Here is a 14,314-nt window from a genome sequence, read left to right as displayed (position 1 = left end):
ATTATATACCTGGCTTGTTGGCTGCCTGGAAGCATCTGCTGTCCACTGTTGGAGACATGATACTGGGCTAGATTGACCTTTAGTCCCAATGAGCATGGCTTTCTTGTCCTCTTATAATGCTAAGCTCCAGAGGAAATCCAAAAGCAACATTAGGGCAGTCCCTCCATCAGGACTGACCGAAACGACATCTTTCAAGTTATGTGGAAGTCTTCTTCAGGTTGGATGTTTGTAACCATCCTAGTATAAAGCGCAGAAAGGCAGACTCAATCAGATGAGTCTCTGCCTAGGTGCAAAACAGATTTCCGGTTTCACCGAGGGCTGCTAGGACAAACAATAGTAACTGTTCCCACGTATTTTGACTCAGATCTGTCTCCGGCACTGGCCAGAACATGGCAGAAAGGCAGAAATAAAGAAGAACGTAGAATCATAGTAGAATTGGAAGGGGCCTATAAGGCCATTGAGTCCAACTCCCTGATCCATGCAGGAATCCACTTTGGAGCATCCCTGACTGATGGCTGTCCAGCTGCCTCTTCCATGTCTCTAGTGTGGGAGAGCCCACAGACTCCCTAGGCAACCGATTCCATTGTCGTACTGCTCTAACAGTCAGGAAGTTTTTCCTGATGTCCAGCCGGAATCTGGCTTCCTTTAGCTTGAGCCCATTATTCCGTGTCCTGCACTGTGGGATGATCGAGAAAAGATCCTGGCCCTCCTCTGTGGTTGTCTTTATATTAGCAAAGCTGGAAATTAACTTTTCACTGGGTAAAGGCCTGGTTTGGACAATCATATCTGAGCTTAATAAGGCTGGGCTTTTGCGGGGGGGGCGGGGGTGTTGGGTGTGTCTCCCATGTGCAAACAGAACAACGTTTTTCTTTTCTTTTCTCGACCCGCCGGCACATTCCTTTTACTCCTCCCTTTGTGATGCAAACCATTAAATTAGGAAATCTATTTTTTCTTAAGTTTTATATCCCAATTTGTCACTTTTTTTTGTTGTTCATTTTGTTATTGGGATGTATATTGTATGTGTGATGTCTTCAATTACAAGCAGCCACCAAAAAGCTGTAGCTCTTATTTATTTTGTTTATTTATTTATTTGCTGCATTTCTATACCGCCCAATAGCCGAAGCTCTCTGGGCAGTTCACAAAAATTAAAACCATGAAGACTATGCGAAGTATTAAACCAACAACAGTATAAAAACACAGTATAAAAGTACAATATAAAAGCACAACCCGGATAAAACTGAGCAGCAGTGCAGAGATTAATTCAGTTTTAAAATATATTAGAATGTAAGCCTATGCAGCAGAGTTTTGCTATTTTATGGCTTTACTCTCTACAGCACCATGTACACTGATAGTGCTATATAAATAAATAATAATAATAATTTTAAAATACAGATTTAAAACAGCAAAGTTAAATGACTAAGATGATAAACTGTTAAAATACTGGGAAAATAAAAAGGTCTTCACCTGGTGTTGAAAAGAGTACGATGTAGGTGCCAGACGAACCTCCTTAGGGAGCTCATTCCACAGCCGGGGTGCCACAGCAGAGAAGGCCCTGCTCCTGGTAGCCACCTGCCTCACTTCCTTTGGCAGGGGCTCGTGGAGAAGGACCCCTGAGGATGACCTTAGGGTCCGGATGATCTTAGGGTCCGGGTTGGTACATTCGGGAGGAGGCGTTCCTTCAGATAGCCTGGCCCCAAGCCATTTAGGGCTTTGAATGTTAATACCAGCACTTTGAATCTGGCCCGGACCTGGACCGGCAGCCAGTGAAGCTGGAAAAGGACTGGCGTGATGTGATCTCATTGGCTGGGGGATTCTGGGAGTTGTAGTTTAACACAACTGGAGGGCACCAGGTTGAGGAAGGCTGGCCTAATAATCCTGCTGCGAATCCCACTAAATTTGTTTTTCAAACATTGTCTTCTCAGCCCATGGACCAGGCTTCTCTTAAAAACAGCGATGTCCTCATCCTGACGGGACTTACCCAGATTCCCACCGCAAATCCGGACGGGATGGTGGGCGAATTCTGCAGTAACCTTGGTATGTGGACGGGGGCCGTGGGCTCTGTTGCCATGCGGGGACGGGGTGGGTGGGGGCATTGCTCTTGCTTGTTTTATCATCTGAGTCATAACCCCGTGTGGGAAATTGTCTCTGAGATTCCTGGAACCGAAGTAACTGCTTGACTCTCTCCCTCTCTCTGGCATAAAACTAGCAGTTCAGATTTTTTTACGATGCGCCTTTGCCTCTCTCATTAATACAGTAAGTGCTTTTGAGAGATGCAAGTTGTACCTTCGGAGGGAAGAAAGGGGGCGGTGGGAAGAACCACCCAGTTTAGGAATGGAAGTGGCATAATGAGATTGAATTGTCTGCTCTTGTTCGTTCGCTAAGTGGATGACTCTGTTGCCAGCGAGTTCTGTTATGACAAGGCTTTGGGCAGAATCTCCCGTCGCCACGTGTGCCATTTCCTCTCTGTCTCTCGGCCAGCTTAAAACCTTCATACATCCTTCCTTAAAATTCTTCCTTCCTCTTCTTAAAAGCCAGAGGTGTCATAAGAACCTAAGAAGTGTCCTGATGCTGGATCAGACCAAGGGTCCATCTAGTCCAGCACTCTGTTCACACAGGGGCCAACCAGCCGTCAGCCAGGGACCAACAAGGCAGGACATGCTGCAGCAGCACCCTCCCACCCATGTTCCCCAGCAACTGGTGCACACAGACTTACTGCCTCAGGTACAGGAGATAGCACACAACCATCAGGGCTAGTAGCCATGGATAGCCTTCACCTCCAGGAACTTATCCAACCCCCTTTTAAAGCCATCACTACGTCTTGTGGTACTTAATTACGTACTTGTAGTGATAGCCACCAATTTGGGTGGCTTTAAAAGGGAGTTGGATAGGGTGACCTTATGAAAAGGAGGACAGGGCTCCTGTATCTTTAGTAGTTGCATGGAGAAGGGAATTTCAGCAGGTGTCATTTGTATATATGGAGAACCTGGTGAAATGCCCTCTTCATCACAGCAGTTAAAGCTGCAGGAGCTATACTAGAGTGACCAGATTTAAAAGAGGGCAGGGCACCTGCAGCTTTAATTGTTGTGATGAAGAGGAAATTTCAGCAAGTTCCCCATATATAGAGAGCCTTGTGTGGCACAGAGCGGTAAAGCAACAGTTTCTGCAGCCGAAACTCTCCCCACGGCCTGAGTTCGATCCCAGCAGAAGGTAGTTTCAGGCAGCCGGCTCGGGTCGACTCAGCCTTCCATCCTCCCAAGGTCGGTAAAATGAGTACCCAGTTAGCTGTGGGAAAAGTAATCACGGCCGGGGAAGGCAACGGCAAACCACCCCGCTATAAGGCCTGCCAAGAAAACGTCAGCGAAAGCTGGCATCCCTCCAAGAGTCAGTAATGACTCAGTGCTTGCACGAGAGGTTCCTTTCCTTCCCTTCCTTCCCCATATATACAAATGACACCTGCTGAAATTTCCTTTTCAATACAACTGTTAAAGATACAGGAGCCCTGTCCTCCTTTTCATAGGGTCACCCTAGAATTGGATAAATTCCTAGATGAGAAGGCTATCAATGGCTACTAGCCCTGATGGCTATGTGGTACCTCCAGTATCCAAGGCAGTAAGCCTGTAGGCACCAGTTGCTGGGGAACACAGGTGGGAGAGTGCTGTCACACCATGTCCTGCTTTGTTGGTTCCTGGTTGACAGCTGCTTCATCCTCTTCCCTACACTTGATGACCAAACAGCCTACTGAAGGTAGAAATGGTGGTCAGGATCCAGGAATCTGAGCTTGCCTTAGTACCCTGCTAATATACATGGTCTCCACCAAATTTGGGGGTCCCAAATTTCACCAGTAGCAAGAGGGAGAAGTTTTAATAAAGGAGAACATTCAAATAGGAATTTGTCTTTGTTTTCTCTTAGGTATTGATTGTGATTTTTCATTTTCCTATTATCAACCCCCTTGAGATCTGGAGTGAATGCCCAGTTCTTGTCTTTTCCAGAACTGCCCAGAGATCTTTGGCTGTTGGAAAGTATAGAAATGAGAAAGTATAGAACGAATGAATGAAAGGGCAGAAAAAGAAAGTATTTGCCTGCTTACATAACCCTGATTGGTTTATTTAAAACATTTCTTGGCCGCCTTTCAAGGTGGAAGCCCTCACAAGGCGGCTTACAACAATCAAATATATAAAAACAGTTAAAATGTTAGAAGCAATAAAAACAACCACAATAAAATAGCAATTAAATAGCAAACCAGCAAGAATAACAATAGCAGCAATAACAGTACTCATATCATGAGAAGGCCATGGTAAAATAAAATGCTTTCAAGGCCTTCTTGAAAGCCTGCAAGGATGGTGCACGGCAGACCTCCGACGGGAGTTTGTTCCAGAGTTTTGGGGCCACTGCAAAGAAGGCCTTCTCCTGTGTGCTCACCCACCTAATTGTTCTCATAGGTGGGCAAATGAGAAGGGCCCCTCTTTCTGATCTTAAAATGCAGGCCGGCTGATATCACCTAAAGTTCTGTGATACTTTCTTGTAAATAGTGACTGCAATACAGTGTAGAGTTAAATGCATTTAATTAGGGTGAGCCTATGAAAAGGAGGACAGAGCTCCTGTGTCTTTAACAGTTGTATTGAAAAAGGAATTTCAGCAGGTGTCATTTGTATATATGGAGAACCTGGTGAAATTCCCTCTTCATCACAGCAGTTAAAGCTGCAGGTGCCCTGCCCTCTTTTAAATCTGGTCACTCTAGTATAGCTCCTGCAGCTTAAATGCTATGGTGAAGAGGGCGTTTCACCAGGTTCTCCATATATACAAATGACACCTGCTGAAATTCCCTTTTCTATGCAACTGTTAAAGATACAGGAGCCCTGTCCTCCTTTTCATAGGGTCACCCAAATTTAATCCCATGAATTCCAAAGGTGTGAAGCACGTTTAAGGCTGAAATAACCTGGGAGTGCGTCTCATTGAACTCAATGGCTCAGTTCAGACAACACGTTTCTCCACAGTGGTTTTCACACCACCTTTGAGAAATGTGTTATCTGGTGGAAAAACTCCACACAATGGTGGAGTGGATTTTTTGGAAAACACTCTATGCTGAATATCCACACTGTGCAGAGAAGAGTTCCTGCACAACTGTTGTGTTGTGTGCTGTGTGGCAGGCTTCGTGGAGTTTTCCATTGCGTTGAGTGGACTTTTCCCACTGGCTACAGAGTTCTCTGGCAAGAGCTGCGAAAGGAGTGAGTGCCACTCTAGGAGAGCTGTTGGGATTGGGTTTTTTTTAGCCGCAATGGCTGATGGGATACCGTTGGGAGGAGTGAGGGCGGAGGAGCTGTCAATCAAACATTGCAATGGATTTTATTCAACTCCTTGGTAGCCCATAGTCACACAACGGTGGAGTTGGAACATGTTGTGTAGGGCGTACCCCCTAGAAACTCAACCGTTGAGTGGAGTTTTCCGACTACATAGAGAAACGTGCTGTCTGACCTGAGTCAATGGGATTTACTTCTAAATTGATAGGTATAAGATTGTACTGTAAATCTGTGTTGGATTATAATCCTGGATTTTTATTTATCAGGCTGATGGTATGTCTACATGTGTGTGTCTTTTTAATTAATTCATTGCATTTCTCCTAATGGCCTTAAGCACTGTGCAAAATTTATTTGGTCCAAATTGGTTTAGCTGTTTTTAAATTGTGGTGGTTTTATTTAAAAAAAAATTTTTAAATTGTGGACCTTTGCCTTCATTTGCATAGAGCAGCCTTCCTCAACCTGGGGCGCTCCAGATGTGTTGGACTGCACCTCCCAGAATACCCCAGCCAGCTGAGCTGGCTGGGGCATTCTGGGAGTTGTAGTCCAACACATCTGGAGCGCCCCAGGTTGAGGAAGGCTGGCATAGAGCAATTGTGTTCTCTCCTGAATTTTGTGGCCTTTGTCAAAGAAAATTAAATTGACCAACATTTCCCTTGAATTCACATCTATAAAATTGGTTCTGCCTTTCTTTCTTTCTTTCTTTCTTTCTTTCTTTCTTTCTTCATTTATTTATTGTTTGAGCCTCCATAGTTTATAGATCGGTATAGCCACAGCTGCTATTACAAATTTAGAATGAATTAGCAAATTAATTTTCACTGCTGGAAAAGTTGATAATTATCACGCTGGTACAATGCAGCGGGTGTGAACGACGTCATTTCCCTGTTTGTTTGAAACCTGGCGTGCAATATGGGTTCTCCGGAGGCATTTTACTTGCCTGGTTGTATATACCACTTTTCATTGGAAAGATTCAAAGTGGTTTGCAATAAAATAAAATCAATAAAACATCAAAATGCATCTAAAAGCGATCAAAATAAGACTTTTAAAATAACACAATTATAAAACCAGTAAAACAACAACAGAGAGCTTCGGCTATTGGGCGGTATAAAAATGCAATAAATAAATAAGAAACCAAAAGCAAGGGGCGATATTCAGCACTGTTGCTCTGCTTAGGCTGTTGATGTACCACTAGCATAAGCTATCTCTAGTGGTATGCCAATTGCATAAACTGGTGTGAAACACCCCCCCCCCCAAAAAAAAACTCATCACACCAGCTTATGCTATTGATGTTGCTTATTCTAGTGGTACATCAGCTCGTGCAAAATGCAGCGGCCAGATTGATTTCTGGAACCAGAAGGTTCGACCATCCTGCTCTGGTCCGCTTGCACTGGCTGCCTGTATGTTTCCGAGCCCAATTCAAGGTGCTTGTTTTGACCTATAAAGCCTTACATGGCTTGGGACCACAATACCTGATGGAACGCCTCTCCCGACATGAACCTACCCGTACACTGCGCTCAACATCTAAGGTCCTCCTCCAAGTGCCTACTCCGAGAGAGGCTCGGAGTGTGGCAACGAGGAACACAGGAAAAACCTTTTTGACCTAACTTCTTATAATCAGGAAAAACCTTCACCCAGAATTGGTCCAGTCTATATTCTTTGAAAAATGATTTCAAAGAACCATCACAAGTCACGTCAACAAGTGCGTCTTGCCCTTCCGCAGACGGAGTTGTTAGTTGTACGTGCATCACCACATTCAAAAGGGTTCCTTCTCCGTGAGTTTTCAGGATTAGGTACAGGGAAGTAATCTCTGAAGCTAGCAGCTAAATCACGCAGGTGCTCAGTGATGTTATATTTTACTTCTAATAGGAATTCTTCATCCGTGGACTCCAGAAATGAATGGTGAATATGTGAATGGTGCCACGGAACCCCTGGGTGGGTTATGCGGACCCCCTGGGGTCCACGGACCACCAATTGGGAACCACTGCTCTCTAGGGCAACTCCTGCCAAGCAGGCAGCAAAGAGGACTCAGGCCACAGAAGAGTGGGGGGAGTTCTCCTCCCTCCCACAAAGCCTCCCTTACTCCAAGCCCAAGCTGTTGTGAGGTTGCACCCAGTGGGGGCCGGTGGCTCCAATGTCAGTGGGGTGGTAAATCCGCTCCGGGTTTCCATCAGAACTCTTCCACACTTTGGACAGCTCCTTTAGAGTTCTGACTGGTTCTATCTGAAATCCAGAGCGGATTCACCGCCCCACTGACAACAGAGCCACCAGCCTCCACTGTGTGGAACCCATTCTCTGCTAGGGCTGAGCTATGAAAGAGCCCTGCTCCCGTTCAGCCAGCCAGCAGATGGTAGCAAGTGGAATGGGAAGAGGAGGGATAGCAGCGTCTATTATTATTATTAATATTAATATTAATAATATTTATTGCATTTATATACTGCCCCATAACCGAAGCTCTCTGGGCGGTTTACAAAATATGGTGTTAGAGAAATTATTTGAAAACACAGATATACTTTGCAAGATATGTACGTTGTCTTCTTAAAAAGAAAAAAGAGAAATACAGCAACAATCAGGATTATATATGTGCATGTGTGTGTGTATGTGTTATCTGTACCCATACTCACACACACACACAAGTTTAAATCTGTTAATTAACCACATAGCTGTGTCATGTTCAATACCACTTGTATCGCATTTCCATCAGGTGTTCTATTCCAAGAGAATAGAATCAGATACGTGTTTTCCAGTTAATCTTTTCTGGCTTTTGAATCTTCCCAGATGCTTTCAGCTTGCACTTAAGTGCCATCTGCTAAAATTTTCTGGAAGAGATTGGTCTTTTCAGTTTGAGCCCTGTTCCCCAGGCTGGTGTGTGTGAGTGTAGGTGTGTGTGATGAGAGGCACCAAAGGAAGCATTTGTATTTCCTTCATGCATAATTCATTGAATGCTTAAATTCCTTGAGGGAGAGTCTTTGTGTTTCCTGTATCCTTGACCTGTAATGCACACATGTAACTCGGCTTACTTTCTTGAGCCATCTCTTTTCATAGAATCATAGAATAGCAGAGTTGGAAGGGGCCTACAAGGCCATCGAGTCCAACCCCCTGCTCAGTGCAGGAATCCACCCTAAAATCCACCCAACCAGATGGTTGTCCAGCTGCCTCTTGAAGGCCTCTAGTGTGGGAGAGCCCACAACCTCCCTAGGTCACTGGTTCCATTGTCATACTGGTCTAACAGTCAGGAAGTTTTTCCTGAGGTCCAGCCGGAATCTGGCTTCCTTTAACTTGAGCCCGTTATTCCGTGTCCTGCACGCTGGGAGGATCGAGAAGAGATCCTGGCCCTCCTCTGTGTGACAACCTTTTAAGTATTGGAAGAGTGCTATCATGTATCCCCTCAGTCTTCTCTTCTCCAGGCTAAACAGGCCCAGTTCTTTCAGTCTCTCTTCATAGGGCTTTGTTTCCAGACCCCTGATCATCCTGGTTGCCCTCCTCTGGACACGCTCCAGCTTGTCTGCGTCCTTCTTGAATTGTGGAGCCCAGAACTGGACGCAATACTCTAGATGAGGCCTAACCAGAGCCGAATAGAGAGGATCCAGTACGTCACATGATTTGGAAACTCTTCTTCTATTAATGCACGCCCAAAATAGCATTTGCCTTTCTTGCAGCCCTATCGCACCGTTGGTTCATATTCAGTTTGCGATCTACAACAATTCCAAGATCCTTCTCGTTTGTAGTATTGCTGAGCCAAGTATCCCCCATCTTGTAACTGTGCATATGGTTTCTATTTCCTAGCTGTAGAACTTGGCATTTATCTGTGCATGTAGCCTGTTCCTCTCTTTCTGATTGAGGCACAGTTGCAATCGAGATTATGTTAGGATCTGTGAGCTTTGACGTCATCTTTCGAAGGCATTCCTTCTTGACAGGAGACCTACATACAGAATCTCTACACCTACAGCAGCCTCCACCAATCAACATGGTGCCCGCCATATTTTTGGGACTCTAACTCCCATCAGCCCCAGCCAGCATGCACAATGATCAGTGAGAATGGTTCAAAAAAATCTGGAGGGCACCACATTGGGGGAAATCTGCCTTAGAGCACTACAGCATTTTCTGTGTTTCTCCCTCTGGAGTCTCCAGTATCTGCTCCGTGCCTGACCCAAATATCGAAATGATTTTCTCCCAAGAGTTGGCAATCCAACTCCTGTATGAGAGGGTTGGTATTTCACTTGTAGATTTGGTGCTGCCATTGATGGGAAGCCAAGGTGCTGAAGTTTACAAAAATCCCATCTCTTCCACCCCTTTTGTTTGTTTTCCCAACTTTAAAAATGGAATGGACGGTTTATCTATTTATTTTTGCATCTTGCAATCCCGATGCCTTTTGCATACTGGAGCTCTGCTGCCCTCTTCAGGCACAAGGTGTTAACTACGTTGGAAGAGGCTGTGGGCGCGTGTGGCGAAATGGTTAAGTCACACCATGGGCTCCTTCATGTGTTACATGTATTCCAACTTGGAAACCATGCATCGCTTGAAACATGACATGGTGCTCCTTCATGATCAAAACCGCGTGCATTTCTTAGACCACTGAGTTGAGCACAACTAGTGAACTGGGGAAGGGCTGTGGCTCGGTGGTAGTGCCCCTGCAGGAACCAGAGGCTGTGGGACAAGACAGAAAGCAGGATTGAAGGACAAGTCGAGACTCTGAAGGACAAGTCACGGGGCAGGGTTAAAGACCAAGTCGGGACTCCGAAGGACAAGCCAGGAGTCAGGGTCAAAGACCAAGTCAGGACTCCGAAGGACAAGCCAGGAGTCAGGGTCAAAGACCAAGTCGGGACTCCGAAGGACAAGCCAGGGGGCAGGGTCAAAGACCAAGTCGGGACTCCGAAGGACAAGCCAGGGGGCAGGGTCAAAGACCAAGTAGGGACTCCGAAGGACAAGCCAGGAGTCAGGGTCAAAGACTAAGTCGGGACTCTGAAGGACAAGCCAGGAGTCAGGGTCAAAGACCAAGTCAGGACTCTGAAGGACAAGCCAGGAGTCAGGGTCAAAGACCAAGTCAGGACTCCGAAGGACAAGCCAGGAGTCAGGGTCAAAGACCAAGTCAGGACTCCGAAGGACAAGCCAGGAGTCAGGGTCAAAGACCAAGTCGGGACTCCGAAGGACAAGCCAGGGGGCAGGGTCAAAGACCAAGTCGGGACTCCGAAGGACAAGCCAGGGGGCAGGGTCAAAGACCAAGTCGGGACTCCGAAGGACAAGCCAGGAGTCAGGGTTAAAGACCAAGTCGGGACTCCGAAGGACAAGCCAGGAGTCAGGGTCAAAGACCAAGTCGGGACTCCGAAGGACAAGCCAGGGAGCAGGGTCAAAGACCAAGTCGGGACTCCGAAGGACAAGCCAGGAGTCAGGGTCAAAGACCAAGTCGGGACTCTGAAGGACAAGCCAGGAGTCAGGGTCAAAGACCAAGTCGGGACTCCGAAGGACAAGCCAGGGGGCAGGGTCAAAGACCAAGTCGGGACTCCGAAGGACAAGCCAGGGGGCAGGGTCAAAGACCAAGTCGGGACTCCGAAGGACAAGCCAGGGGGCAGGGTTAAAGACCAAGTCGGGACTCCGAAGGACAAGCCAGGAGTCAGGGTCAAAGACCAAGTCGGGACTCCGAAGGACAAGCCAGGAGTCAGGGTCAAAGACCAAGTCGGGACTCCGAAGGACAAGCCAGGGGGCAGGGTCAAAGACCGAGTCGGGACTCCGAAGGACAAGCCAGGGGGCAGGGTCAAAGACTGAGTCGGGACTCCGAAGGACAAGCCAGGGGGCAGGGTTAAAGACCGAGTTGGGACTCCGAAGGACAAGCCAGGAGTCAGGGTCAAAGACCAAGTCGGGACTCCGAAGGACAAGCCAGGAGTCAGGGTCAAAGACCAAGTCGGGACTCCGAAGGACAAGCCAGGAGTCAGGGTCAAAGACCAAGTCGGGACTCCGAAGGACAAGCCAAGGGGCAGGGTCAAAGACCAAGTCGGGACTCCGAAGGACAAGCCAGGAGTCAGGGTCAAAGACCAAGTCGGGACTCCAAAGGACAAGCCAGGAGTCAGGGTCAAAGACCAAGTCGGGACTCCGAAGGACAAGCCAGGGGGCAGGGTCAAAGACCGAGTCGGGACTCCGAAGGACAAGCCAGGGGGCAGGGTCAAAGACTGAGTCGGGACTCCGAAGGACAAGCCAGGGGGCAGGGTTAAAGACCGAGTTGGGACTCCGAAGGACAAGCCAGGAGTCAGGGTCAAAGACCAAGTCGGGACTCCGAAGGACAAGCCAGGAGTCAGGGTCAAAGACCAAGTTGGGACTCCGAAGGACAAGCCAGGAGTCAGGGTCAAAGACCAAGTCGGGACTCCGAAGGACAAGCCAGGAGTCAGGGTCAAAGACCAAGTTGGGACTCCGAAGGACAAGCCAGGAGTCAGGGTCAAAGACCAAGTCGGGACTCCGAAGGACAAGCCAGGGGGCAGGGTTAAAGACCAAGTCGGGACTCCGAAGGACAAGCCAGGGGGCAGGGTCAAAGACCAAGTCAGGACTCCGAAGGACAAGCCAGGGGGCAGGGTTAAAGACCAAGTCGGGACTCCGAAGGACAAGCCAGGGGGCAGGGTTAAAGACCAAGTCGGGACTCCGAAGGACAAGCCAGGAGTCAGGGTCAAAGACCAAGTCGGGACTCCGAAGGACAAGCCAGGGGGCAGGGTCAAAGACCGAGTCGGGACTCCGAAGGACAAGCCAGGGGGCAGGGTCAAAGACTGAGTCGGGACTCCGAAGGACAAGCCAGGGGGCAGGGTTAAAGACCGAGTTGGGACTCCGAAGGACAAGCCAGGAGTCAGGGTCAAAGACCAAGTCGGGACTCCGAAGGACAAGCCAGGAGTCAGGGTCAAAGACCAAGTTGGGACTCCGAAGGACAAGCCAGGAGTCAGGGTCAAAGACCAAGTCGGGACTCCGAAGGACAAGCCAGGAGTCAGGGTCAAAGACCAAGTTGGGACTCCGAAGGACAAGCCAGGAGTCAGGGTCAAAGACCAAGTCGGGACTCCGAAGGACAAGCCAGGGGGCAGGGTTAAAGACCAAGTCGGGACTCCGAAGGACAAGCCAGGGGGCAGGGTCAAAGACCAAGTCGGGACTCCGAAGGACAAGCCAGGAGTCAGGGTCAAAGACCAAGTCGGGACTCCAAAGGACAAGCCAGGAGTCAGGGTCAAAGACCAAGTCGGGACTCCGAAGGACAAGCCAGGGGGCAGGGTCAAAGACCGAGTCGGGACTCCGAAGGACAAGCCAGGGGGCAGGGTCAAAGACTGAGTCGGGACTCCGAAGGACAAGCCAGGGGGCAGGGTTAAAGACCGAGTTGGGACTCCGAAGGACAAGCCAGGAGTCAGGGTCAAAGACCAAGTCGGGACTCCGAAGGACAAGCCAGGAGTCAGGGTCAAAGACCAAGTTGGGACTCCGAAGGACAAGCCAGGAGTCAGGGTCAAAGACCAAGTCGGGACTCCGAAGGACAAGCCAGGAGTCAGGGTCAAAGACCAAGTTGGGACTCCGAAGGACAAGCCAGGAGTCAGGGTCAAAGACCAAGTCGGGACTCCGAAGGACAAGCCAGGGGGCAGGGTTAAAGACCAAGTCGGGACTCCGAAGGACAAGCCAGGGGGCAGGGTCAAAGACCAAGTCAGGACTCCGAAGGACAAGCCAGGGGGCAGGGTTAAAGACCAAGTCGGGACTCCGAAGGACAAGCCAGGGGGCAGGGTTAAAGACCAAGTCGGGACTCCGAAGGACAAGCCAGGAGTCAGGGTCAAAGACCAAGTCGGGACTCCGAAGGACAAGCCAGGGGGCAGGGTCAAAGACCGAGTCGGGACTCCGAAGGACAAGCCAGGGGGCAGGGTCAAAGACTGAGTCGGGACTCCGAAGGACAAGCCAGGGGGCAGGGTTAAAGACCGAGTTGGGACTCCGAAGGACAAGCCAGGAGTCAGGGTCAAAGACCAAGTCGGGACTCCGAAGGACAAGCCAGGAGTCAGGGTCAAAGACCAAGTTGGGACTCCGAAGGACAAGCCAGGAGTCAGGGTCAAAGACCAAGTCGGGACTCCGAAGGACAAGCCAGGAGTCAGGGTCAAAGACCAAGTTGGGACTCCGAAGGACAAGCCAGGAGTCAGGGTCAAAGACCAAGTCGGGACTCCGAAGGACAAGCCAGGGGGCAGGGTTAAAGACCAAGTCGGGACTCCGAAGGACAAGCCAGGGGGCAGGGTCAAAGACCAAGTCAGGACTCCGAAGGACAAGCCAGGGGGCAGGGTTAAAGACCAAGTCGGGACTCCGAAGGACAAGCCAGGGGGCAGGGTTAAAGACCAAGTCGGGACTCCGAAGGACAAGCCAGGAGTCAGGGTCAAAGACCAAGTCGGGACTCCGAAGGACAAGCCAGGGGGCAGGGTCAAAGACCAAGTCGGGACTCCGAAGGACAAGCCAGGGGGCAGGGTCAAAGACCAAGTCGGGACTCCGAAGGACAAGCCAGGGGGCAGGGTTAAAGACCAAGTCGGGACTCCGAAGGACAAGCCAGGGGGCAGGGTCAAAGACCAAGTCGGGACTCCGAAGGACAAGCCAAGGGGCAGGGTCAAAGACCAAGTCAGGTCTCCAAAGGACAAGCCAGGAGTCAGGGTTGAAGAGCAAGTCAGGTCTCCAAAGGACAAGCCAGGAGTCAGGGTTGAAGAGCAAGCTAGATATCAGGATCAAAGAATAACGAATAGTACAGAAACACATCAGAGCACCCGATGACCATGTTGCTTAGACAAGGCTCAGCTGGGAACCCTCTTATACTCTTTCCTGTGCAGGAGGGTCCAATTGCCATCTTGGGTGGGTGGAGCCAGGCCAGGAAGCCCTTCACTGAGAAGGTTGCCACCTATAGTACAATGTTCACCTTCCGGGGCAGCTGCTCATCTATCCAGTATCTCTTTTAATGCACACGATTTCATATCCAATACATCGTGGGGCAAAAACGCTCCCCCCCCCGCCAGATCATTTGTATCTCCTTTTTTAAAAAAAATAAAAAA

General features: G+C 49.0%; 1 protein-coding gene across 1 annotated transcript in view; it reads left to right on the top strand.

Annotated features, from left to right (window-relative positions):
* INTS9 (integrator complex subunit 9) overlaps positions 1-14,314 on the top strand; it is a 104,125-nt gene that overhangs the window by 59,525 nt on the left and 30,286 nt on the right. The window contains exon 9 of the mRNA XM_063123736.1: positions 1,923-2,034. Coding sequence (XP_062979806.1) covers positions 1,923-2,034 — 112 coding nt within the window. The remainder of the gene's footprint in view (positions 1-1,922; positions 2,035-14,314) is intronic.

The sequence above is a fragment of the Elgaria multicarinata genome, chromosome 4 (assembly GCF_023053635.1).
Source record: "Elgaria multicarinata webbii isolate HBS135686 ecotype San Diego chromosome 4, rElgMul1.1.pri, whole genome shotgun sequence".
Taxonomy (NCBI): Eukaryota; Metazoa; Chordata; class Lepidosauria; order Squamata; family Anguidae; genus Elgaria; species Elgaria multicarinata.
This window is presented reverse-complemented; position numbering and strand designations above follow the sequence as displayed.